This window comes from Phalacrocorax carbo, chromosome 19, assembly GCF_963921805.1.
Source record: "Phalacrocorax carbo chromosome 19, bPhaCar2.1, whole genome shotgun sequence".
NCBI classification, from domain to species: Eukaryota; Metazoa; Chordata; class Aves; order Suliformes; family Phalacrocoracidae; genus Phalacrocorax; species Phalacrocorax carbo.
The window spans coordinates 1,572,659-1,598,101 of record NC_087531.1 but is presented as its reverse complement, the minus strand read 5'-3'; the positions used below and the strand labels follow the sequence as shown (position 1 = coordinate 1,598,101).

The 25,443-nt window shown below is 65.7% G+C and overlaps 2 protein-coding genes across 4 annotated transcripts; one reads left to right on the top strand and one right to left on the bottom strand.

The window, feature by feature from the left end:
- The first annotated feature begins 7,206 nt into the window (after nt 1-7,206).
- Nucleotides 7,207-15,236, top strand: NR2F6 (nuclear receptor subfamily 2 group F member 6). Its single transcript, XM_064469842.1, has 4 exons — nt 7,207-7,629; nt 10,950-11,044; nt 12,496-13,020; nt 13,562-15,236. The coding sequence occupies exons 1-4, from the start codon at nt 7,376-7,378 to the stop codon at nt 13,834-13,836; spliced, it is 1,149 nt and encodes a 382-aa protein (XP_064325912.1). The 5' UTR covers nt 7,207-7,375; the 3' UTR covers nt 13,837-15,236.
- An 868-nt stretch (nt 15,237-16,104) lies between these two features.
- OCLN (occludin) lies at nt 16,105-25,395 on the bottom strand. Of its 3 annotated transcripts, none has more exons than XM_064469838.1 (9): nt 25,291-25,395; nt 24,138-24,183; nt 23,000-23,728; nt 21,603-21,761; nt 19,025-19,188; nt 18,760-18,942; nt 18,508-18,679; nt 16,891-16,932; nt 16,105-16,727 (listed from the first exon to the last, which is right to left on the bottom strand). In XM_064469838.1, the coding sequence occupies exons 3-9, from the start codon at nt 23,684-23,686 to the stop codon at nt 16,626-16,628; spliced, it is 1,509 nt and encodes a 502-aa protein (XP_064325908.1). In that variant the 5' UTR covers nt 23,687-23,728; nt 24,138-24,183; nt 25,291-25,395; the 3' UTR covers nt 16,105-16,625. The 3 variants fall into 3 exon arrangements, with proteins under 3 accessions (XP_064325908.1, XP_064325909.1, XP_064325910.1); XM_064469839.1 differs by having other exon boundaries at nt 24,138-24,179; nt 25,291-25,357; XM_064469840.1 differs by lacking the exon at nt 24,138-24,183 and having other exon boundaries at nt 25,291-25,390.
- Nucleotides 25,396-25,443: the final 48 nt, after the last annotated feature.

Genomic DNA, 25,443 nt, shown 5'->3' with positions numbered 1-25,443 from the left:
GCTTGGCCAGCCCCACTGCAGTACGAGTTTGGGGGGGTTTGGGCTGGGTTGGGGGGGCTCAGGCAGCCGGACCCCCAGCTCAGCTCAGCTCAGCAAGGCCAGGAACAAAGGCCGTCCCCTCCCTGCTGCCCCCGCTATCTCCCGGCGCAGATGAAGCCATTTCGTTATCCCTGACATGGGATCAAAGGTGACGGCGGTGGCCGTGGCGGCCGGGGCCCCATGCATATTCAGGAGGGAAGAGAAGCAGTGACCCTGCACCAGGGGCATCCTCGCCATGCGGGGGGCTGCTGCAGGGGGCGGGGGGCTGAATCCTGCAGCTTGAACCCTGGCATGATGGGGCATTTGGGTAGTGGGAGCTGGGCTGGGTGCGGGTCTCTGGTGGGAGGATGTGCAAGACTGTGGGGCAGCCCAGGGCTCAGACGTGCTGCAGGGTGGAAGGGAAACTGAGGCACGGAGCTATATATAGGCTGAAATGAGGCCTGCATCTCCCCGGAGAGATCCTGCAGCAGAGTTCAAGGCTCAGTGGATCAATATCCAGAGCTGTGGTGATGGAGAGGGCACAGAGAGGGCTGCAGGGCAGGGCTGCAGGGCTGCAAGGATGCGGGGATGCAGGGATGCAGCTCACTCCCCCGAGCTGCCTGTGCCCTCCGCCCCTGCTGCCTCTCCACTAGCCGGGAGCCCTCCGAAATGGGGGCAGCCCTGTGTCCCCCCAGAGGCGGTGGTGCTGGCTCAAAGGAGAACTCTGGGCCCCGGGGAGCAGCCCCGGCACGAAATGGGAGCGGCGGTGCCGTGGAGCCCAGCCCTCGCAGCCGCCGGCGGATCGGTGTGGCAGGCACCGCCACGGGCCTGGCATGGAGGGGCAAATGCCCGTGACACAGGTACCGGAGCCGGGGGGCTGCCGGTGCTGCCGGCTCCCAGCCCCTGGCCCTGCCTGCATCCCCTGTGCCTGGCTCTGGCAGCGACCGCGGCTCGGCTCGGTCCAGCCCGGCCCGTGGGGGGGTCCCAGGGGGGCGTCGGGGGCCGGTGGCGGTGGCATGGAGGGGCTGACCTGCAGGTTGAAGGTCAGGGCTCTGTGCTCAGACCCCTTTTCAGATTCAAATGGGTTCCTGGGGGCTTTGTGCAGGGTCAGGCTCCACCGAGGGATGCTTGAAAGGGCCGGGGCAGCCGGGGGCAGCTTCAGCCCTGGGTGCCGGGAGGAGGGGGAGAGCAGGCGGGACCCGCCGCCACCCCCACCCCGGCTGGAGGGGTCCCCCCCCGCCATGTCCCGCTGACCCTGGGACCAGACTGTGTCCCCTTAGGGGCACCGGCGGGGACGAGGTGCCTCAGGCTGCGGCCTCCCAGCCGTGCCCGTGGCTGCGGGGGCTCAGGGCGGAGGCGGCCCCGGCTCCCCATTCCCACCGCCGTGCCAGGCCCAGCCGTGCCGCCCGCCTTGGCACACCCCGAGCCTCTGCCCAGGGCACAGCGTGCCGTGAGCTCGGGGAGCGGAGCGGGGGGCCCGTGGTACCGTGCTGCCTGCCAGGCTGCTGGCACGGCATGGCACAGCGCGGCACAGCGCGGCACGGCATGGCATGGTGCAGCACGGTGCAGCACAGCATGGCATGATGCAGCACACCACAACGTGGCACGGTGCAGCACAGTATGGCATGGCATGGCATGACACAGCGCGGCACAGCATGGCACGGCATGACACAGCGCGGCACAGCATGGCACGGTGCAGCATGGCATGGCCCGTCATGGCACAGTGCAGCATAGTGCAGCATGGCATGGCATGATGCAGCACGGCACAACGTGGCACGGTGCAGCACAGCATGGCATGGCACGGTGCAGCATGGTGCAGCACGGCATGGCATGATGCAGCACACCACAACGTGGCACGGTGCAGCACAGTATGGCACGGCATGGCATGATGCAGCACGGCACAGCATGGCATGGTGCAGCACAGCACAGCATGGCACAGTGCAGCATGGTGCAGCACGGCATGGCATGATGCAGCACGGCATGGCATGGCACAGTGCAGCATGGCACAGCATGGCATGATGCAGCACAGCACAACATGGCACAGTGCAGCATAGTGCAGCAAGGCACGGCATGGCACGGCATGGCACGGTGCAGCACGGCATGGCATGATGCAGCACGGCATGGCATGGCACAGTGCAGCATGGCACAGCATGGCACGGTGCAGCATGGTATGGCATGATGCAGCACAGCACAACATGACACGGTGTGGCACAGTGCAGCACGGCACAACATGGCACGGTGCAGCACGGCACAACGTGGCACGGTGCAGCACGGCATGGCACGGTGCAGCACGGCATGGCACAGTGCAGCATGGCATGGCACGGTGCAGCACAGCATGGCACGGTGCAGCACGGCACAATGTGGCACGGTGCAGCACGGCATGGCACGGTGCAGCACAGCATGGCACGGTGCAGCACAGCATGGCACGGTGCAGCACGGCATGGCACGGTGCAGCACGGCACAACGTGGCACGGTGCAGCACGGCATGGCACGGTGCAGCACGGCACAACGTGGCACGGTGCAGCACGGCATGGCACGGTGCAGCACGGCATGGCACGGTGCAGCACGGCATGGCACGGTGCAGCACGGCACAACGTGGCACGGTGCAGCACGGCATGGCACGGTGCAGCACGGCATGGCACGGTGCAGCACGGCACAACGTGGCACGGTGCAGCACGGCATGGCACAGTGCAGCACGGCATGGCACGGTGCAGCACGGCATGGCACGGTGCAGCACGGCACAACGTGGCACGGTGCAGCACGGCATGGCACGGTGCAGCACGGCATGGCACGGTGCAGCACGGCACAGCACAGCATGGCAGCTGAGGGTGGCAGAAGCCCCCTGCTTTGCCTGCTGCTCACCCCCACGTGCACCCAGGAACTTGCAGCTCCCCAGTGAGGGCTCCACGTGCCAGTTCATGATTTGCAAGTTGCTGCCATTCTGGCCAAGCTTCCTGCCTCAGTTTCCCCTCTGTGGAGCAGCGTGGGCTGCTGGGAAACCAAGGGGCTGCAGCAAAACCCCTCGGCACCCTTGGGTAGCAGGGCCCCAGTGTGGGACTGCACCCCATTCCCTGGGGGAGCAGGTCCTGGGGGGCTCCAAAACACCATCCCTGCGGGGGCCAGGCCATGCCAGGGTGGGCATGGGAGCAAAGGGAGCAGGGAAAAGCTGGGAGCCATGGGAGCAGGGAGGGCGGCAGGGTGGGAGAGCGCGTGATTTCTGCCCCCCCGGGGAGGGAGCGTCCAGCCTGGGTGGGGGCTGCGGTGTGGGATCTGATATCCCGGGAATGCAGGGCAGGGAGTGGCCCTTTCTGGTGGAGGTGGGGGGGAGCCGGGGACAAGGTGGGGTTGGGGGCAACAGGGGTCACATCTCCCTCAGCCTCTCTGCAGGGCTGGGGGCAAAACTGCGGCGTCAGGGGGCAAAAATTCCGCCCCGTGGGGTGGCCGTGGGGGGCACGGGGGGGAGCGAGAGCCCGCGTGCATGCAGTGACCGCTGCAGCCGTTCGCACACGCGTGTGCACCCGCATGCGTGGGGCTGCGTGTCCCGTGCACATGCGTGTGCACTCGGTGGAGGCGTGTTTGCTTCATGAGCACGTGATGGGTACTCCCCGCGCCGTGCCGGTGTGTGCGCCCTGGGGCGGCCGTGGGGCGCAGGGCCACGCCGTGGGGCAGCCGTGGGGCACGGGGGCACGGGGCAGCCTTGCCCAGGGAGCCAAGGAGCCACGGCACAGACGGCCCCAGCCTGCCTTTGTCCTTCGCCTGCCGCGGCGCAGCCGTGGTTCGGCCCTGCAAGGTCACGCGTTCCCGCAGCTGCCGCGGGAGGGTCGGGATCCTCCCCGGCCATGAGGGCCCCTTCGCCTCCCCGCTGGCTCAGGCTTGCCCTCACCACCCACAGCACGCACGTACATGCCCGTACACCCGCCGGGAATCCTGCCCCAGGAATGCAGCACCCTCAGCCCCACGGCAAACAGGGGCTGGGGGCTCTGCAAGCTGCGGCAGGGCAGGGAGAGGCCGGATCCTGCCCGACGGCTGAAAATCAGGGGACTGACCTAAACCACGCAAGGCTGTGCCCACCCCCTGCACAGCCCCACATTGGGGTGCAGGTCCCCATGGGGGTACACTGGGGCCGGGGGGGGGGACAGACAGACAGATGGATGGGGTGGTATCTATCTCAGCCCCTGGGAAGCGCCGCTGCCGGCAGCTCCCACGTGGGTTTGGGAAATGGCATGGCTGCCCCGCAGTGCAGAGTGCTGCTAACAGGGGTGCCGGTAACTGGGTCAGGGCTGGTGGCACCGGTATCCGGCTCTCCAGCGCTGCTGGCACCCAGATGTCTAGTGGCACTCACACCCAGCTCTCTGTTGGTGCTGGCACCCAGCTCCCTGGTGCTGTTGGCACCCAGCTCTCGGGTGGCACGGCCATGAACCTGCACATTTTGGCAAGGCTTGCTCAATCGTCCTTCAGCCCAAAGGCTGAGGGGGAGTGGGGGGATGCCGCTGCCACCCATCCCCGCGCTGGAGTCGGGTCCAACACCGAGCCTGGAAACCTCCCCGAGCCCCGCGGGCGCCTCTGCCGTGCCGGACCCTTCCCGGGGGCGTCGGGGCGGCACGAAACGCGCTGGCAGCTCCCGGCTCCCGGGGGCCCTTTTGTGCAGCGGAGTCAGCGGAGCAGCGCGAGGAAGGAGGAATTCCTCCGGAGATCAAACGCCTTCGCCAACTGGACACCGACGTCAAAACAAACCCGGCTCCCACCGCGGGGCCGGGAGCCGCGCGGGGGAGAAGATCCAATTTCCTCCTTTGTTCCTGGATTATTATTTTTTGCAGGGGGCGAGGAGGCGGGGGAGCGGCAGGGAAAGGGCCATAAATCACAGCCTGACAGAAGAGAAAGGAGAAACAGGGCCGGCTGCAGGTGGGGGTGACACCCCCCTGCCTGGACTGGGACCCCCGTGTGCACAGCCCCTTCCCAGCCAGCTCTGCCAGGCATCGCTCCCTGACCGCGGCAGCCCTGCAGCATTGGCCCTGTGCACAGCCCTTGCTGGGCATCCTGGCGTGGCTGTGTTAGCAGGTACCCAGTGAGCAGAGATCCCTCCAGGCAGGAGGAAATGGAGGTTTTATTTATGGCCGGAGCTGTAATCCATCCACCTCTGCTGCACCCCGGCTTCGGGCTCAGTGCTTTGCTGGGGTTTTTATATCCAGCTCATTTTGCTTCACCTTTCCCTTAACCCCGGTGGAGATGCCAGCCCCAGTGTGTGGGTTGGGAATGCCAAGGACAGTGGCACGAGGCGCCACGAAGGTCCTGGCAGCGCTCGGTCCAAGCCCGTCCCTGCAGTGTTGGCATCGCCGGCCGCTCCGCTCGGCATCAGCATCCTCACCCGGCCGGAGCTGGGACCGCGGCATGGGGTCCCCCACGGGGACAGGCCTGCCCCGAGGGCACGCTGGCAGGGGACTGGGGTGCGTGGGGGGCACCTGGCCCGCCCACACCCCAGCTCTGCACCCTGCCTGCCGGACTTTGCCCCCAAAGTCAAGGTGAAAGGCATGCTGCCAGGAGACAGCGGGGCCGCTGCGACATGGCCAGGAGGAGAGTTTGGCCTCCGGATGAAAGGCGAAGGCAGGGCGATATCGTGGAGCTGCTCCTGGGTCAAGCACCTTTCCGCACAGTTTATTTCTTCATTAATGATTAACAGGGAGGCAGCAGGCGGGCACTGAGCACCCACAGCTGGCACCCCAGCCCTTCTCGCAGGGCCAGCCGATGAGCTCTTATGGGTCCGACTTGATTAACCACATTACATATGGATTTTTACGGGGCTGTAGGCAGCCAGTCCCCAGCCACATCCAGCCCCTCGTCCCACCCCAGGGGCTGCGTGAAGCGGTGGTACCCGAGGGACCCCGGTTGCCACAGGAGCACCCCACGGCATGACCCCGGCCCTCGTGCCCCGCATGAGACGGCGAGCCGCGGCCTCGTGCTGTTTGCAGTAATTAAAGATCCCACTGGGGCTGTCGGCAAGAGGAGGGGATCGCCGATGTTGGCGGCTTGGCCACGGGCCAGGCACGGGGGGAATCGCTTCCCATCCTCCCGGCGCGGCCCCAGCAGCCCCGAATGGCGTCACGCCATGCCACGCCACCGCGGCCGAGCTCTGCCCGTGCGTGGCAGGGCTGCAGCGGGGCCCACTCCCCGTCCCTGAGGGAACCCCAGCGCTCGGTGGTGAATCTGCACCCTGTGGCTTTGGGGGGGGGGGTGTCACTTGCAGGGGAAGGGGGGGCACCCGCACAGCAGGACCGCCGCCGTAACCGCAGCCCGTGGCATGGTTCCCGGTGCAGCCCCGGGCAGCCGAGCGATCCCGGGGGGCCAGCAAAGGGCTCTGGTCCCCAAAGGCCATCGGGTTGGCGGGGTTGGCCACCTCCAGCCACCTCCGCTGGCCAAACCGCCTGCACCACGGCGGCGGCCAGGCCACGGCATCGCCCTCCCCGCGCCCGGTACCGCACCGGGGCCATGCCCGCCCCCGCCCACCACCGGCCCCGGGAGCCTCCCAGCCCCGGGCACCGACCCGTCCTGCCCGCTGCGCCGCGGTGCGGTGCGGTGGGGTGCGGTGGGGCTGCCTGCCCGGTTCCCCCCCCTTCCCCCCGCCCCGCCCCAAGCCCCGGCTGGGCGGGGGCGGGGGGCGGCGGGGGCGGCCCGGTGCGGCGGCGGGGCGGCGGGGCCGGGGCCGGGGCAGGACCCGGCGGGCGGCGAGCGGAAGGGGAGGAGGACGGGGAGGAGCATCCAGGGCGGCCACCGCGGCAGCGGCTGAACTTTGCTCTTTTGCGGGAGGCGGGGAGAGCCCCGGGGCTCGGCGGAGGGGGGGGTCCCGCTGGACCCGGACCGGGCTGCATGCAGCGGCGGCGGCGGCGGGGCCCGTAGGGGCGAGGGCGGGCCGGGCCGGGGCAGCGCCGCCTCCTCCTCCTCCTCCTCCTCCTCCTCCTCCTCCTTCCCTGCCGGTGCCGCGGAGCGGAGGAGCCACCGGGGGCGGGCAGCGGCGGCCCCCGCATGCGGCCGAGCCCCGGGGCAGCCGCCGCGCCCGGAGCCGCCGCGCCCCGCGGGGGGATGCGCCGCGCCGCGCCCCGCTCCCGCCGCCGCAAAGTTTCCGCGGGGCCCCCCCTTTAACGGGGGGAGAAGGGGAGGGGGGGAGCCGTGGGAGAGGGGAGGGGGGGGGAAACAAAACAAAACAACAAAAAAATAACGCATAAAAATCCCAAACCGGCCGCCCCCCCCCCTTAAAAAAAAACACAAACTTGCTCAACTCGTTCCGGGAGGCGCCGGGCGCCGCGTACCGGGCGCCGCTCCATGCGGCGGCGGGGCCGGCGCTGAGCCCCGGGGCCGCGGAGCCATGGCCATGGTGGCCGGTGGCTGGGGCGAGCCCAACGGCGGCGGCGGCGGCGGCGGCGGGGAGGAGGCGGCGGCGTCCCCGGCGGGCGGCGGCAGCGACGCGGAGCACGGCGAGGAGGAGCGGGCCGGGGCGCCGGTGGACTGCGTGGTGTGCGGGGACAAGTCCAGCGGGAAACACTACGGGGTCTTCACCTGCGAGGGCTGCAAGAGCTTCTTCAAGCGCAGCATCCGGAGGAATCTCAGCTACACCTGCAGGTAGGGGCCGGGGGACCGGCGGGGGGAGGGAGGGAGGGGGGCCCGGTGGGGTCCCGGTGGGGTCCCGGTGGGTGGCGGGGGCCCTGGCACGATCGCAGCTCCAGGGGTGGCCCCCGGTGCGGCTCTGCAGTGGCCCCCGCGCTGGCCCCGCTGCGGCGCTAAACGGGGGCCCCGCTGCGGCCGCACCGTGACCCCCCGGTGCAATACGGGGGCCCCCGGTGCAATACGGGGTCCCCCGGTACAGCACAGGGGTCCCTGCCCCTCTGCACCCCACATAAGCAGCCCCTCTGCCTGGCACCTTCCAAGCCCCCGGAGGGATGGATGCTCCGGCTGCCCCGTGCCCTAGGCCGTGGGGCGCAGCCGGTGTCGGGGTCCTCGCCATCGCCCGGCTCTGCTCCGGCATTAATCGCCGTTCCAGGCTAATGTCTGAAAATGCGCCGTGGCTGTGAGTCACTTCGGTCACGGCCGCTGTACCCAGAGAAAGCACCAGTGCGGCAGCGAGTATAATTTTAACCGGAGGTGTCAACAAGCCCAGCGTGCTGTGGGCGCGGATCCGGTGAGACACCGGATCCGGTGAGATCCCGGAGAGGGGCTGCAGCCCCGGGCCAGCCCCCGCGCGCAGGCCAGCACCGCCGCAGATCTGGGCCCACCAGCAGGACCCTGATACGACCCCTGTGAAGTTTGGAGCTGCAAATAACTCTGGAGTTTCTGTTGGGCTCGAAAGGAGTATCGGGCTGGCTGGCACGCGTGGGGGACCCCCGGCTGGGGGCTCTTCCCAGGGAGGTAAACATGTGTATAGGGGCTCGCTCACTGGTCTGGATCCACGTGCAAGCGTTTCCAGAGGCGTTTGCTAAACCAGCGAGGGTGCTGTGAGGGTGGCACCCACATCTCAGCTGTGGGCGCCCCACAGGTGGGCTGGGAGAGGGGCGCCCCACCTCCGCACCCCACTTTCTCCCCACCCAAGGGGGGCCGCCTTCATCAAGCATCATCTCATTGTGCTGAGATGCCACGGGAGGGGAAGGGGCAGCGCTGCTGCTGCGGCGGGAGCCGTCTCCGAGCCGCCTTGCTCTCGTTTGGGCGGCCTAGATTCATCCTCCCCCGTGCGCAGCATCTCCTCTCCCGGCAGCTCCCGGCACCGGCGCTGCCGGGTCCCGGCTGACGTCAGCCAAGCCGCTCGTGGCCGTGGAGCTGCCGGCTCGGGGCAGGGTTCAGTTCCCGTTCCCCCGGTCATGCAGTGTCTTCCTCGTCGCCCGCTGCGGATGCAGCGTGTGCCTCGTCCCTGGCCCTGCCTCAGTTTCCCCATCTGATCAGCAGACTCAGCCGAGCGGCTGCTGGGGATTAATGATTTGAAGATGTGGGATACATATGGCTTTTGAGAAATTCCAGTTTCCTGGAACAAAGGAAAGGCCAAAGCAGTGTTCCCCGGGAGGGGGACGGACTCTGCGCCCTGGATGCTGCTGTGGTGTGGGGGTGACGGAGGAGCTATGAGCATCCCAGATTTCATCCTGTGCTTGTCACTGGTAACTGGGCACCTGCTTCAGGTGTTTTGGTTTTTTTTTTTCCCCCTCTTTGTGCTGGGAGGTGCTTCGGTGCAGTAGAAAAATGTTGGTTTTCCGAGTAGGGAGTAAGTGTTGGAGGGGCCGGGAACAATGCTCCCCGGCAGCCCTGGCATCTGCTTTGTTCAAGGAGTCAAAAGCAGCATCAAGCCAAGATTGCGCTAATTTGAATATTAAAAGTGAGTTGGATTCAGTTTAGTTCTTGCACTAAATAATTACATGTTCTAATTACATAATTAGCACAGTATACGCCTTTTGTATTCTCACAGTTTCCCAGGTCGCTGCAGCCTATCAGTTGGGAAACTTGCTACGAGCCGCTGGCGGGAGCTGAGATGATTTTTTGGGTTTTCCTGGTGCTGGGGATGGTGCCCTGAGGCCACGGTGAGGGTCAGCCAGGCCCCTGCCGGGAGATTCGGCCGCGGTGCCGGGACCTTTGCTCCTGCCGCCGCACAGGCAGCTGATGAAGATGTAATCTGACGTTTTGATTAGCTATCACTTCTCCGCTGGAATAACTTTTTATCAGCAACACGTTTTAAAATGTGCTAAGCGCAGTGGTGATGTTCGGGGTGAATTAATTCCGGTTTGAGCGCAGCGGGAATCCCTGCCTGTCTCGCCTCTGGAGTCGTGTAGGGATGAGGAGATTCATGTCAGGATTCCCAGGCAGAGCCGAGCTGCTGCCGGACACTGGCGTGACCCGGCCCTGCCTACGCTTTCCTGGCTGCTGCTTTATATGCCTTAATTTATCGCTAATTTGCTGATAACCCCCTTCCCTCCCCGTTTGCTGCGATAGCCTTTGGGTGGGATGCGAGCGCCCGCTGTCACCCGTGCCCCGCCGTGTCGCTCGGCTGTTTGGGGGCCATGAACACGAGCGGCCCCTGGGAATGGGGGCTGGGGGGGTTCGGATGCTAAGGATGCCGTTTGGGAACGTCTCTCGCAGCCTGTCCCAGCGTGTCGCTCCCCGCCAGTGCCACAGGAGCAGAGGTCGTCGGCTGGCTTTGGTGGTGGCCGCTACCCCGCTGCATGGTGCAGGGGTTACCCAGTGCCTGGGGCTCCTTGCCCGGGGCAGGACCCCTGTGCCAGGGGGTGGCCATGACCCCCTTGCAGGCTCCGAGGTTGCTCGGAAGGAAAGCATCCCTCTGGCCGGCACAGACCTTGCGCCAGGGCTGGGGGCACGCGCAGGCTGCGCCGGAGCCGCTGGGTTTTGCTTTGCCGCGCTCACAGGGTCCAGCCGAGGCCAGACCGGAGGATGTGGGGCCGTGCCACCACCATGGGGGACACGTGCAAGCGCTCGGTGCCCAAAGGGTCGCAGGCCCGGCCCCGGCCCCGTAGGAAATAGTTGAAATTCCTCACACGTGGTGGTGAGGCCAGGGGCTGCTCTGCCGCTTTGCCCTCCGTGTGCCGGGACATGGGGCATCACTCCCCGGCACCCGTCCCCCCAAGGATGGGAGCCCCGTGCCCCAGGGGTCTCTCCGGCTTTCCTACAGCCCTGGGCATCGCTGGCAGCACGAACTGGCAGCCCCTGCTGTAGGAAATCGCTCTGTTTCCATAGCATCTGAGTGCCGCCTGGGAGCGCCTGTGTCTGCACGCCGGGGGCCAGCGTGGCACAGCCGCGGCCGGCATGGAGGGGGCCGCACTGGGAGGAGAAGGGCTTTGCCCGAGGGCGGCGGGGAGGTGGGTGGCGGAGCAGCACGGCAGGGTGTGGGGACCCCCGACGGCATCGCGCCTCTCCTACCCGGCACCTCATCTGCCCGGTCCTGCCCGCAGGTCCAACCGCGACTGCCAGATCGACCAGCACCACCGCAACCAATGCCAGTACTGCCGCCTGAAGAAGTGTTTCCGCGTGGGGATGAGGAAGGAAGGTAACGCCAACACCGTGGGGACCAGGGTGGGTCCTGAGGGGTCCTGGTGAACCCCACTACTGCATCGTGGGGCTGTTGCAGCGCAGGCTGAGGACTCCCGGTGCTGCCGGTGCCCGTTCTGCTCCCAGGCTCCCAGTGCTGCCGGTGCCTGTTCTCCTCCCGCTGTAGCTGGGTGCTCTCCCACCTCTCCAGGAACCCTGTTTGCAGCAAAAACCCCTGTTTGCCCCTCGCCTTTTCTTTTTTTTTAATTTTTCCTCCTTGAATTGCCCTCTGTGCCGGCAGCGCAGGTGGTGTTTGTTTGGAAAGCCGGAGCCTTGAGCTGATAAGGTGACACACCTGGAGCGAGGACAGCCCCGGTGCCCCAGGCGCGGTGGAGGTCGGCTCGGACAGGCTGCTGGCGTGGCCGGAGCCATGCAAATCCCCGGGCTCCGTTCTGCTTGCTTCCCCACCGCCCAGGGGTGCAAACCCCAAATGCTTCCCCGGTTGCTGCAAACGGGACGAAGGGTTTAGCCCGAAGCAGAGCCGGGATCTCAAATCCCCGTGGCAGGATGGGGCTGTGCCGAGGCACACGCGGGGATGGAGATGCCGGGGCTTGGTGCGGGCTCTGCCGCGGTGCCGGGGCTGCTCGGCGGCAGGTGGCATTAATGCAAGGAGCAAGGGGGGAAGGATACTGGAAGCAGGACAGTAATTCCCTCCTTTCCAGAGAAGTCAAGATGGCATTATTGCCACTTAGCATGATTTAGAGCTCTCATTTAAGTGGCTCATGAACAGCCCATAAATTAATTACTAGGGACTGAGCAAATAGTGGGTGCTAATGGGAGAGGGGGGGAAGCTGAAAAATGGCTCTCCCTGAATGCAATTAGGAGGGGGAGTGCCCCAGGGTTAACGATGCTTCCAAAATGGACGTTTTATTTGCAAATAAATGATTGCTGCCATGTGATGACCTTGGGTAGCAATTGCCCTGCTCCACTGCAGCCGCCGTGGGGGGGGGGCCGTGGTGCTGGCTGGGCATCTGATATGGCACGGCATGGCCGGAGCCGCGGCCGCTCCTGCGCCAGGTCCTTGCAGAGGAGGAGGTGGTATGGATGCTGCCCCGGCCTGGCTGCTGGTCGGAGGACGTGGACAAGCCATGGCGCTGGCAGCCCAGGAGCTGCTGGTGAATCACTAGGATGCTAAATAGATTAATGTAGCTCTCGCAGGCAGCTCGCTGGCGGGCGCAGCGGGTGGCACGCACCACCTCCCTCTCCCCGAGCGCCTGAAAGCCATCCATTGTTCCCCTGGGGTGGCAGGATCCGGCCCTGCTGGGGATGCTGGGTGGGTGGGGGGAGTGTCTCCGTCCTCCCTTACCCTGCGTGGGGCAGAGGGAACCCCGCGTGCCCTCCCGGGAGCGGGATGGGGGATGCAGCAGGATACAGAAGCAGGCAGACTCTTCCTCTCCTCTCCCCCCACAGCCGTGCAGCGGGGCCGGATCCCCCCCACCCACTCCAGCACCAGCCCCAACACCATGCCCAGCGGGGAATACTTCAACGGGCAGCCGGTGTCGGAGCTCATCTCGCAGCTGCTGCGGGCTGAGCCCTACCCCGCCGCCCGCTACGGCTCGCAGTACGCGCAGCAGGGCAGCGTCATGGGCATCGACAACATCTGCGAGCTGGCTGCCCGCCTCCTCTTCAGCACGGTGGAATGGGCCCGGAACATCCCCTTCTTCCCTGAGCTGCCCGTCTCTGACCAAGTGGCCCTGCTACGGCTCAGCTGGAGCGAGCTCTTCGTCCTCAACGCAGCGCAGTCTGCGTTGCCGCTGCACATGGCCCCGCTGCTGGCCGCCGCCGGCTTCCACGCCTCCCCCATGTCGGCCGACCGCGTCGTCTCCTTCATGGACCAGATCCGCATCTTTCAGGATCAGGTGGAGAAGCTCAACCGGCTCCAGGTTGACTCGGCCGAGTACAGCTGCCTCAAAGCCATCGCGCTCTTCACACCGGGTAGGTCAGAGCCGCGACCGGTCTTTGTCCCCATGGAGCCATGAGCCCTCAGGGAGCACCTGCCCCCAGTTTCCCTGGGGTTTTGGGGTCCAGAGAGCATCGTGTGGCTCTTGGCAGGGGGGTGGCAGAGGTTCCTTGTGTTCTGGCACTTCTCCACCGTGGTTTGCAGCGTCCCGGCTCATCCATCTGGGCACAGGGCTGAGCTTCCCTGGGGTGATGCGAATGAGACCTGCAGTAACACAGATACCCGCCGTGCACCAAAGGGTCCTGGGGAGCCCTGTCCCTCGGTCCATCCGTGCTCATCTCATGCCACAGGGGTGCCTGGTCCTTCCTGGCGGGGATGAGCCTGCAGCAGCCCTTTGCAGCCAGAGAGGCCCAAGCCATGGTCTTGCACCGTGTCGCTGGGCCATCTGCATCCCTTATTCAGCGAGGAGAGCAGCCAGGCAGGAGCATGGCATGCTGGGGAGAGGGGCGGGGGGACTTGCTGGGGGTACTGGGGGGCTCCGACCGCTGACCCTTCTCCATCCCATCCCTCTCGCAGACGCCTGTGGCCTCTCGGACCCGGCACACGTGGAGAGCTTGCAGGAGAAGGCGCAGGTGGCCCTCACCGAGTACGTGCGCTCGCAGTACCCCTCGCAGCCCCAGCGCTTCGGCCGGCTCCTGCTGCGGCTGCCGGCTCTCCGGGCCGTGCCGGCCGCCCTCATCTCCCAGCTCTTCTTCATGAGGCTGGTGGGGAAGACACCCATCGAAACACTAATCAGGGACATGCTGCTGTCTGGGAGCACCTTCAACTGGCCCTACGGGACGGGGCAGTAAGAGGACAGAGCCTCTCCCCCTGGGGACACCCTGGGGACCCCCAGCAGCTGGACCCAGATTTCCTCCAGCGCCCTGAGACGGTGCCGTTCCTGGGGAGCCCTGAACTGCGCCGGCCCCCAGCCCCGCAGCTGTCTCGTAGCTCATCCGTCCACCGCGGCGTCCCCCAAAGCAGCGGTGTCGCGGCGTTGTCCTAAACCCGAAGGTACTGGCCGTGCCGCCACTGTCGGACACCGAACTCTTCCGTACGCCCCTTGAAGCGGAGCTCCCTGGCACCCCCAGGTCTTCCCCGGGGACCTTGGAGCATCGCCGGGGCTGGTCCCTTGCTCTGCCCCTGTGCTGGAGCCAGGCTGGAGCCCGGGGAGGAGGATGCCGTCCTCTGGCTGCCCCTCCAAATCTGAATTTCAGATGACAGGATGCTCGGACAGGAGGTGATGGGAGGTGGGACCAGCCAGGCTGGGATGCAGAGGGGCCACCAGCTGTGCAGAGCCATCCTTTGGGGGGTCCTGCTGTGGGACCCCCTGCCTCTGCCCCTCCCCCCCCAGTCCTGGAAATCATAGGAAAAGGGTTATTTTAAAGCCCTTTTGCCCCGCCCGGGGCTGCCCCTGCCTGTCTGGGCCAGATCCAGCCTCAAAGACTGAAGTGCTGAGCTTGGAGCAGCCCTTTTTTGGGGACCAGACTTGTCCGTGCCTGGTCCCAGACCCCTCCCTGCACTTTCCACTGAAGCATCTCCACTGCTGGGGCACAGGGTGGGTACAGGGGACGGGATGGGGGTACATGGGCCACTGACTGGGGCTGTGCACCATGGAGGGTACAAACCAAATGGTCCTTTATTGGGTGCTGTACGGTGCCCAGCCCAGCCCTTCCCTGCTGCCTCGCTTGGTGCTTTGACCCTGCCCTGGGGCTGGATCCAGCACCCACCACCATCCCCACAGTGGGGGAGATGGGTGCCAGCATCCCCCGCCCACGCTCGCTATGTTCCTGTGCCTCACTATATATATTTTTTTTTTTAAGACAGGTTTGGAAGAGAGGAAGACTTTGGGGGGGTGGGTGGGAAACAAAAATCTGGCTGGAAAGGGGTGATGCTGCTTGGGGTTCCTTGTCCCCAGGGCTGAGCTGTGCTGGAGGAAGGGACGCATGGTGGGGCAGAGCCACCTCAGAGGGTTGGGGGATGCCCCGTGGCCTCTGATCCCGCACCGGTGGTCCAGCTGGCACAGGATTGGAGGCCATGGGGTGCCCCCCCCCGCCCCCAGGCTCTGCTTCTCAGGGGTATCCACCATGCAAACAGACGGAGGCAGGATTAGCCGGGGGATTTGTCATTTAGATTGATTCACTGAAAATATAATCCTTGTTCAATGATACTAAACAAATTAACTCAAGTCAATAAAAGATGTTTCTTACAACGCTGGGGAGCTGCTGTGAGCGGGGAAAGGGGCTTATCCTGCAGCGATGCTGAAGCCCACCCCAGGGTGACGGGGAGGTGAACTAGAATGGGTGCTATGGGCCCCAAAAAATTAAGCCCCCTTTAAGGCACCTAAAACTCGATTGTTTTTTGGAAATCCTGGCGATTTGGGGGGGGGGGGGGGAAGGCGGGCCTGGCTGATGCTCTTCAATGCAGGGGTCCTCAGGAATAAATGCTGTTGCCTGTGGTCTGCTGGGGAGGAACTGGATCAGCGGCATGAAGGGGAGCAGGAGCCAGCACCGAGGTTTGTACTTGGTCTTTGGGGAGTAAGTTGGCAGATTTGGCAGTTCCCCTCTGAGGTGAGAGATTTGGGGGGGGTCCCGCACCAAGGTGAAGGGTTTGGGGGTTCCTCCCATCTTCAAGGGGCTGGGAGTGGGGTGCAGTTTGCCTTGCATGGGTGGGATGCTGCTGTGTCTGGGCAGCATCGGTCCCCACCCCGTGGCTGGACCAGCCTTGGGGGGGGATGCAGGGGCTCCCTGTCAGAGGGTGGGGGGGCGTTCCAGGCATCCCAGGGGCTGCTGCAGCCTGGGGCAGGGCTGTGGGGGCTGCTCTGGAGGCTGCTGCTGCTTCCCACAGCGCATGCAGGGGTGGGGGTGCAGGATTCATGCGGCACCCATCCCACTCGGGGCTTGGGGCAGGCTCCACACAGCACTATGGCAACATCGGCTCCATGGGGAGTGGGAAGTGCTGGGGCCATCCCAGGGCAGCCGTGCATGGGGATGGTCCCACATCCAGCCTGGGCCACCCGCCTGCCGGTAACCGCTCCCACGCACAGCCCTGCTGTGGCCCCTTTCACTCTGGTACTGATGTAAAATCAATAGATACAGTTTATTTATTAAAAAAAATACACAGTTTCAGCCAGTTCCTTATAAAATATCACCCCTTCCTCAGGCTGCTCCCCAAAAGGCAGCCCCAGGGGTTTGGGGGATGCAGAGCTCTGACCCCTCCCCGCCAGACGCCCGGCCAAGGGATGCTCTGCCTGGTCCGGCACGGGGATGCAGCCATGTTTTGGTACCCCAACCCCGGTGCTGGCAGGGGCAGCCAGGGGCTGGGGACCCTCCCTGAACATATTTACAGCAGCAGGAGGGGACCCACAGCCCCAGGCATGGGGGACGGGAAGGCATGGGGGCACGCAGGGGGCTCCTCGCTCCAGCAGCCGTCTCTGGCCCCGCACCCTTGGCACTGACATCGCAGGGTGGCTTTGACTCTTGGGTTTGGGGGCTTGTTTTTCATACAAACAAAGGTACAAAATGCACCAAAGTCTTTGGAGGGGGTGGGTGGGGAGCGGGGAGCTCCTGGTGCCCATTTGGTTGTGGTGGGGGGGCACAGGCTACCCCCGCATCTTGTCATAGTCGCTCACCATCCGCTTGATGTGGAAGAGTTTGTTGCGCAGGGTTTTGGTCTCCAGCTTCTTCGTCTGGTAGCCGGGGCTCTGAAAGGCAGCACAGGACCGGCCTCAGTGGTGTGGGCCACAGGGAAGGGGCTGCAGGCAGGGGTGGGCAGGGGGCATGGTTCCCACCCCACCCTGGCTGCATCGCAGCAACCCAGTCCCCCTTTAGCTGGAAACACAGCCCGGCCACGCTGGGCACACTCACCCGCTTTAGGTCCTTCAGCCTGTTGTACTCCTCTGCGACATCCTGCAAAGGGAACGAGTGGTGGGGTGGGGGGGTCACGACCACTGGGCACCACGGCCGGGGGCCACGGGCAGGGGGTGTCCCCTGAGGATGAGCATTGACGCACATCCTGTGGCGTCCCCGAGGCCCTGCAGTGTCCCCAGTGCCGTGCAGCGTCCCCCATGCTCTGCAGCATATGTCCCCGACGCCCTGCAGCACCCTGAGGTCCCGCAGCATCTGTACCCGATGCCCTGCTGCACCCCGAGGACCTGCAGCATCCATCCCCGACGCCCTGCAGCACCCTGAGGGCCTACAGCATCCATCCCCGACGCCCTGCAGCACCCTGAGGGCCTACAGCATCCATCCCCGACGCCCTGCAGCACCCTGAGGGCCTACAGCATCCATCCCTGACACCCTGCAGCACCCTGAGGGCCTACAGCATCCATCCCCGAGGCCCTGCAGCACCCTGAGGTCCTGCAGCATCCATATCCAATGCTCCGCACTGTCCCCGATGTCCTGCAGCACTCTGAGGTCCCATAGCACCCATATCCGATGCCCTGGAGCATCCTGCGGCCCCACAGCACTCTGAGGTCCCACAGCGTCCACCCCTGATGCCCTGCAGCACCCTGAGGTCCTGCAGCATCCATCCCTGATGCCCTGCAGCACCCTGAGGTCCTGCAGCATCCATCCCTGATGCCCTGCAGCACCCTGAGGTCCCGCAGCATCCATATCCGATGCCCCGCAGCACTCTGAGATCCTGCAGCATCCATCCCTGATGCACCGCAGCACCCTGAGGTCCCGCAGCATCCATCCCCGAGGCCCTGCAGCACCCTGAGGTCCTGCAGCATCCATCCCTGACACCCTGCAGCACCCTGAGGTCCTGCAGCATCCATCCCCGATGCCCTGCAGCACCCTGAGGTCCTGCAGCATCCATCCCTGACACCCTGCAGCACCCTGAGGTCCCGCAGCATCCATCCCTGATGCCCTGCAGCACCTGAGGTAGCACAGCATCCATCCCTGACACCCTGCAGCACCCTGAGGTCCTGCAGCATCCATCCCCGATGCCCTGCAGCACCCTGAGGTCCTGCAGCATCCATCCCTGACACCCTGCAGCACCCTGAGGTCCTGCAGCATCCATCCCTGACACCCTGCAGCACCCTGAGGTCCTGCAGCATCCATCCCCGACGCCCTGCAGCACCCTGAGGTCCCGCAGCATCCATATCCAATGCCCTGCAGCACCCTAGGTCTCACAGCCTCCATATCCGATTCCCTGCAGCACCCTAGGTTTCACAGCCTCCATATCCGATTCCCTGCAGCACCCTGAGGTCCCGCAGCATCCATATCTGATGCCCTGCAGCACCCTAGGTCTCACAGCCTCCATATCCGATTCCCTGCAGCACCCTGAGGTCCCGCAGCATCCATCCCCTACATCCTGCAGCACCCTGAGGTCCCGTAGCATCCGTCCATGACGCCCTGCAGCACCCTGAGGTCCTGCAGCATCCATTCCCGATGCCCTGAAGCATCCCAGGTGCTCCACACCATTCGTCCCTGATGGCTCACAGTGTCCCACTGGCCCCGTGGCCCCCGCAGAGCCCTGACCTGGTACTGGGGACTGTCCTCAGAGATGTTGTCGAGCTGTTTGCTGAGCTGGTTGAGGCGGTCGTTGACACCGTCCATCTCGGCGCAGAGCTGCTTGTAACGCTTCAGGTCCGTGTCGAACTCCTGCTTGTACTTCTGGCGGGCACCGTCCGAGGTGATGGGGGGGTAGAGGCTGCAGGAGAAGGGCAGGGTGAGATCCCGGTGGGGCGGCTCTGGGTGCAAGGGGGGCTCCCAGCTGTCCCCCCCCCTCACCTGGCCCACTGGTCCTGGTCCCGCTCGTCACCGGACTCCACAGCCGTGGTATAGTCGGTCTCGTACTGCGACTCGTCCAGCTCGGGGTTGCGCCGGCGCCGGCGGCCGCGGCGAGCAGGGGGCTTGGTGGGCTGCTCCCGTGTCTTCTCCTCTGCTGGGCTGACCGCCTGGTCTGGCTGATCACTGCGAGGAACACAGGGACATCAGCCAGCTCAGCACGGGGGGGCACCGGTGCCCAGGGCCCCCTCCCCACCCAGCCACTCACCCCCGGCTGCTGTAGGTCCCGGAGGGGTAGTACCCGTTCTGGGGGGCGTAGCTGTAGGAGGGTGGGCTGTAGGGTGGCGCGGCGATGGGGCTCGTCGGCTTCTCCGAGTAGGCGAGCGTGGCCGTCTCGTCCTGCACGCTGGCCCCGTCTGCCACGTTCTTCACCTGGAGCAGGGAGAGGCGCTCAGCCACGTGCCGGGACGGTGGGGACACTCGCCCACCCGCGAGCGGGGCACAGCCCGTGGCCCCAGGCACACGGGGACGCTGGTCTCCATCCCACGTGGCCGGAGAAACCCCAGAGCAGCCGCAGATCCTGCCTGGGGTCCCAGCAGGGATGGGGACAGGCAGGGGGATGTACCCTGGCATGGCTCCGGAGAGTGGCGGGGGGAGCAAGGGATGGGGGAGCCCCCACGGGCGGGCAGAGCAGCGTTTTGGGAGGGGGAGGCTGCAGGACGTGCCCCAGGGAAGGGCCCACACATCCCAACGCCACAACGGGTGATGCCACCTTGCACCGACTCACTGGGGTGGTTCCCATTAGGAGTCCAGCACAGACGGACACACACCTTGGGAGGGGTCCTGCCCTGCACACCCAGGGTGTCACCCTCCAGGCTTTCCTGGAGGCTGCATGCTTGCCCTGTCAGCATCGCACACCCCCCCCCTCCCCAGACCCTCGCTACTTCTTCTGCACAACCAGGGCTCCTCAAGGACGCTGGACGTCCGTCTGTCCCTCCCTCCCCCTTCCTTCCTGGCCTTTGTGGGTTGTTTGTGCCGGAAGCCGATCCCTGCCCGTGATGGTAGCCCTGGGGATCTCAGCTGCAGGCTCCGGCCGGCAAAGCTGCTTCCTCCGGCACTTTCCCCCCCAAATAATGAAGACACTGTTATTTGGGGGCGGCTCCCGGCCCCACTTTGCCAGACAAGGCCGCCAGGTGAGACAGCCACCAGCAGCTACCAGCATGGGGACAGCCACGTCCCCGTGCCATGGCGGGACGGAGGCAGCTCACGCCCATTCAAAGGTCACCCGTTTATCTTGGTCCTGACAATAAACAGGGAACAAGGTGTCCCAGGAGGGTTTCACATACCGGTACCTCCCCACCGCTGCATCCCACCAGCTGGGATGGTGGCACCTGGCAAAGCGGGGCCCCCCCCGAGGGGCAGGTGAGGACAAGGGGGAGCCTGGGTGTGGGGGGCCCTGCCCCCGCAGCCAGCCCAGCCCCCGGCGGGCCAGGAAATGCTTTACAAGGGAGGGACTTTTAACAAAAATAAATAAACCAGAACAAAGGTATTTCTGCAAAATGAAAAATAAATATTAGACCTACCCAGAGAGCGAGGCGTGGGGACACACGCACAGAGCAGAGCCGAGCTTTCTGGGCCTTGAGAGCAACTGTTGTGCTCGACTCTGGGATGGCATTGAAGGTTTGAGATAAACGCGGTGATCGACATCCCCACCCCGGGCGCCGGTGGGGAGCCCAGTGCTGCCCCAGTCTCACAGCGATGGGGACAAGGATGGGGTGGGGATGGTGACAGGGATGCAGCCCCGGCCCATGCAGCGGCGCATTGCTGCCCGCTGCCCCAGCTCCCACGGGCCCTGGGCAGCCCCTCCTCGCCAGGCCATGGCAGCACCCCAAAAGCTGTGCTTCGGGGCAGGGGGGGGATTTCAAAGGCTCCTTCCCCATGGGGTGCTGCAGACTTCCCACACCCTCCCCAGGTACCGGCTCCTGCAGAGACACTCAGGGAGCTGACGGGATGGGGCACGTCCCGGCACACAGCGGGCCCAGGCTGGGACCGGTGTCGCCACGGGGGCTGAGCCACAGCGCGGGGCTCCCCAGCATCCCCCACCCAAGGGACACAAGCTCGTTCGGAGCCCAAACGGTGCCGGTTTGTTTGCTGCAAAGCCCCCGGCTCCCTCTGCGGCACCAGGGTGGCACGGCCCCGCGGAGCCAAGTTAATCATTGCCAAGACCGAAACCAAACGGCGTCGACGGGCAGTGTCCCATGGCCAGCGTCCCCGAGCGTGGGGCGAGCAATGGGGAGAGGACCCGGGGCCCAGACGCTCCTGGCGCCCGGCCCATCGGATCCCGTTCTGTTTGTCTTTCAGGGAGTTTGAGACCAGCTCGCCCAGCCCAGCGCCCTGTGCAAAGCCTCACGGTGGCAGGGAACAGTACGGGCTGGAAAAAACCACAGCACCTAAACCAGGGTGACAGGGAGGGACCGAGCACAGCGTCGCACCGGCAGCGATAACGCCACACCCCGGGAGCTGCCTGCTGCAATGTGCAAACTGAGACCAGGCACCGGGGCGGCACAAGCCTGGCAGAAAGAGGCTCCCGGCACAAAGCTTCGGCCGGGCTGGGGAAGGGGAACAACACAGGCTCGGGCTCGGCACAGTCCCGGTGCTGGGAAGAGCCCTGGGGTCCCCACGCAGCCCCTGTACTCGCCCCCGCACATCCCGACCCGGCGCTGCCTCAGGCACGTTCAGCCCCGCTGATAAAGGGCAGGCAGGGAGGATGCTCGGGGGGAGGCTGGTGGATGACCCTCCCCAGCCCCAGGTACCCACCAGCACCCCCAGCCCATGCTCAGACTCACCCACTCCTCCACATTGGGACCCTCCTGGACCACTGGTGCCTTGTCCCAGTAGATGTTTGGTTTCCCATACTTCCATATCTTGCTCCGCGTCTTGTGAGCGAAGAAGCAGATGAGGCAGAGCAGAATGACGATGAGGAACCCGCAGACGATGGCCACAGCCTGGAGGGGCAGAGGGAGGGGGAGGTCTCAGGGCAGGGGTCCTGCGGGGATGCAAAGACCCCATCCCGGGGGTCCTGGTGCCCCGTACCTCCCTGGGGCTGAGCAGGAATTGCTCCCCTCATCCCAAATGCTCCCAAAGTTGGAGCCCCCACCATGGTGCGGGGAGAACAGCAAGGCCCCCCCATGCCTGGGCAGCCAGGATAGAGTCTGTCGGGGGTTCAAGAGCTTTTGGGGCCAGCTCAGGCAATGTGGGGGGCGGGTGGGTGTGACTTTCCCACGGGAACAGGACAGGTTTGGGGCTCGGGGAGCAGCAGGGAGCTGGCACCCTCCAGCATCTCCACGCAGCACCCCGGCCCCGCTGGCGGCTGGGGCCACAGGCCAGCTCCTGCACTGCAGAGCCAGGTCCAAGCCCGGATGGTTTCCCACAAACCAGATCCCTGCAGCTTCACTGAAATCGGGGCCAGGTGAGGACAGATTAGGCCACGCTTGGCCTTTGCATAGAGCTTGGCCTTTGCATAGAGTGAGAACAGGCGGGTGCTGCAGCTCCCCCCTGCTCAGGGTGCAGGAATGCGGCACGGCCAGCCCAGCCGGATGGGAACCGGCAGTGCCAGTCCCAGCCCATGTGCCACGCAGGATCCCCACGGGCCCCAGCCGAAACCGGCCTTGATGGACTTCGTTTTGTAGGTTCTCGCTGCCCCACTGACCTGCCAGGCTCCGGAGCAGGTCATGGGTGCCGATCATGGGTGCTTGGGAGAGCTGTCACCCAGCTGGCACCCTACCCCAGCAGTGATACCAGCACCTCAGCCCCGAGCACAGCCTGCCTCCATCCCAGCCTTGTGCAAATACTTTTACGACCTGGGAGACCAATGTACCAGATACCGGGTCTGCGCCGGGTCCCCTCCCCAAAACTGCCTGGCACAGGCAGCCGGCTCACTGCAGTTCCTCCTGCAGCCCCAGCTCACCCCAGCAAACAGCTGGGATCATCTGGCACCACCAACCACCCCCTGCCCTCTGCAGCCTCAGAACGGCAACCGGTAACACCAACACCACTAAAGACAGGGGAGAAAACCCCGGCTGGCGAGGGACCCAGGGCTGCACGCCCATCCCAAGGGCAGGACGCGCGGCTGCAGATGCTCTCCCTCCCACGCTGCCCTTGCTCAGCATCGCGTTTGAAGCAGACCAAGGGCTTTGTGCTTAAAGAAGGGGGGGGTCTGGCCAGAGCTGGGGTGCACCCTCACCTCCTGGGGGTCCACGGTGCAGTAGTGGTAGAGGTACTGGTTCAGATAGGTGCCGCTGCTGTATATCTGGCTGCACATGGTCAGCAAGGGGTTGTAGTAGTAGCTGCCGGTCATCTGTGCCTGGGGGTTGACCCCCATGATGTAGACGATGGAGGCGATGAGCATGACGAAGGCCAGCACGGCGCAGACCACGATGACCACCAGGTAGAAGCGACGGGAGCGGGAGCTGCTTGATTTGCTGATGCTGGCGACGAAAAACCCCAGCTGGGCCAGGAAGCAGAGCACGGCCATGGCGATCATGAAGCCGTTGGCTGCCCGTGGGTTGGTGACCCCACCATAGTAGCCCCCGTAACCGTAACCGTAGCCGTAGTTCACGCCGCTGCCATAGTAGCCGGAGCCGTAGAAGCCCCCCAACCCATTGCCGTAAGCCCCCCCGAAGCCGTAGCCGTACTCCCAGGCCAGGGTGGAGGCCACGCAGGCGAAGATGGCGATGCAGAGCAGGATGACTATGGCTTCCAGGATCCTCACGACGCCAGGCGGCGAGGTCCACTTGTAGAAGTGCTGCGGCACGTCCTCGATGTAGTAGGAGCCCGGCGGGGGGGAGCGGGCGCCGTAGTCGTAGCCGTAATCACCCACGGGGGGCCCGTAGCCCGTGGGGGAGCCGTCATAGGACTTCTTGCTGAACATGGTGGCGGTGGGGTCTGGCACGGGTGGGCAGCGATGAAGAGCCTGGCGGGGAGACGGAAGGAGCTGTCAGAGCTGGTCCTGCACTGGGAGGTGCCGGCACTGGTGCTGTGGCTCTGCAAGGTGGCACTGCCGGGTTTCTGTCTCTCCACACGCCTGGCGGGGACTTTGGTCCCCGGTCACCAGCCCAACGGCACCATCAACAACCGCCTGCCCGTGCCCAACGCCACGCCACCAGGGTCACCGCCGCTCACGGGGAAACTGAGGCACGGGGAGAAGTTACTCACCAAACACCTCCCAGCAAAGGTGCCAGGTCACGCCCCAGCCCTGCCCCACGCACAAGACCCTGCCACGCTGGCCCCGGCCCCCCCCCAGCCCACCCGTCCGCGGCCGCCAGACACCACCTGAATGCACTGGATTGTTTAAATTCTAATTAAACCAGAAAACCTCTTACCCAAAGCTAGCGCTAACCCCGAGGGTTCCTCCGTAAGCAGATCTGGCTGGATTAGAACAAAAAATAATAATAACACAGGGCACATTAGCAACACCCCAGTGAAAAGCGACACGTCGGTTTTCAAAAATTTGGGTTTTTTCTTCCAAATCGATGCAGAGACCCCCCCCTAGTGCAGAGAACCCCTGGCCTGGAGACCCCCTCCAATGTGAAGACCCACCCCCCCGCCCGCAGTGGGGAGCAGAGCAGAGGGAAACCTGAACCATCCTGGGAAACCCAACCTGGCTGCCCGCTCCTGACAGTGCCAGGGCTCAGGATCAGGCCCCTGGGGTGGGGGAGTTGGCATCCCTGAACCCCCAGCAAGGGTGGGCACCGGGGGTCTGGGGTGCAGCCGCGGTCCTGGAGGTGCCCCCGGGGGTCTGGAGCAGCACCTCCCCGGGGTGCCCAAACCAAAGACCCCCTCCCCCCACTTCAGGGGGTCCCGATCCCCCCCTCCGCAAAAAAAAAAAAAATCCCAAACCCACCGATCCCAGGCGGATGAACCCCCGGGGCCGCCGTCTGACCCCCCCCCGCCGCACCGGGGACCCCCGCCCGCGCGGCGACCGGGGCACGGCAGCGGCGGGGACCCCTCCCGGAGCTGGGCTGGGGGAGTCTCGGGCTCTCGGAGCCGTAACCGGGGCGCAGCGACCCGGGGCACCCCGGTACCTGCGGGAAGAACACGGGACGGGGGAATCCGGGGGTTCCCACCTCGCTACGGGGGCACCGGGCGGGCTGAGCGACCCCCAGCCCCGCTCCCCCGGGAGGAGCCGCCGCCTCTCGCCTTCCACCTGCCGGGGCTGCGGCTCCGCAAGCCCCGGTACCGGCGGGGACCCCGGCGCCGGTGTCGCTAGGGCCCCCGGTGAGGTCCCCGGTATCGGTGGGGATCCCGGTGTCGGTGCCGCTGGGGACCCCGGTGAGGTCCCCGGTATCGGTGGGGACCCGGTGGGGACGACGGCGCGCGCAGAGGCGGCGGGGAAGGAGGGACCCCCACCGTGCGCAGTGGGGGAGCGGGGACCCCCGGTGCGCCCTCCCGTGCCGGGAGCCCTCTCGCCCCCCGGTGCCGGTGCCGGTGCCGGTGCCGGTGCCGGGGGGTCCCGTCCGCCGCGGAGCCACTCACCTGCCCCCGCCTCCGCCTCTTTGTTCACCTTAAAATGGCAGCCGGGCTCGGCGGCACGGCGGCGACCGGGCGCTGCTGGAGACCGGCCCCGGTTTCCGCCTCCGGGGAGGGGTGGGATGAGGGGGGGGAGCCCCGGGGGCCGCCGCCGCCGCC

Bases quoted from the DNA above. Each gene is read 5' to 3' on its own strand.
- NR2F6 (XM_064469842.1), top strand. From the start codon at position 7,376: ATGGCCATGGTGGCCGGTGGCTGGGGCGAGCCCAACGGCGGCGGCGGC. The intron at 7,630-10,949 runs GTAGGGGCCGGG...TCCTGCCCGCAG, and splicing joins AATCTCAGCTACACCTGCAG to GTCCAACCGCGACTGCCAGA. The intron at 11,045-12,495 runs GTAACGCCAACA...CTCCCCCCACAG, and splicing joins CGTGGGGATGAGGAAGGAAG to CCGTGCAGCGGGGCCGGATC.
- OCLN (XM_064469838.1), bottom strand. From the start codon at position 23,686: ATGTTCAGCAAGAAGTCCTATGACGGCTCCCCCACGGGCTACGGGCCC. The intron at 19,189-21,602 runs GTGAGTCTGAGC...TCCCTGCTCCAG, and splicing joins GTCCCAATGTGGAGGAGTGG to GTGAAGAACGTGGCAGACGG. The intron at 18,943-19,024 runs GTGAGTGGCTGG...TGTTCCTCGCAG, and splicing joins GGGACCTACAGCAGCCGGGG to TGATCAGCCAGACCAGGCGG.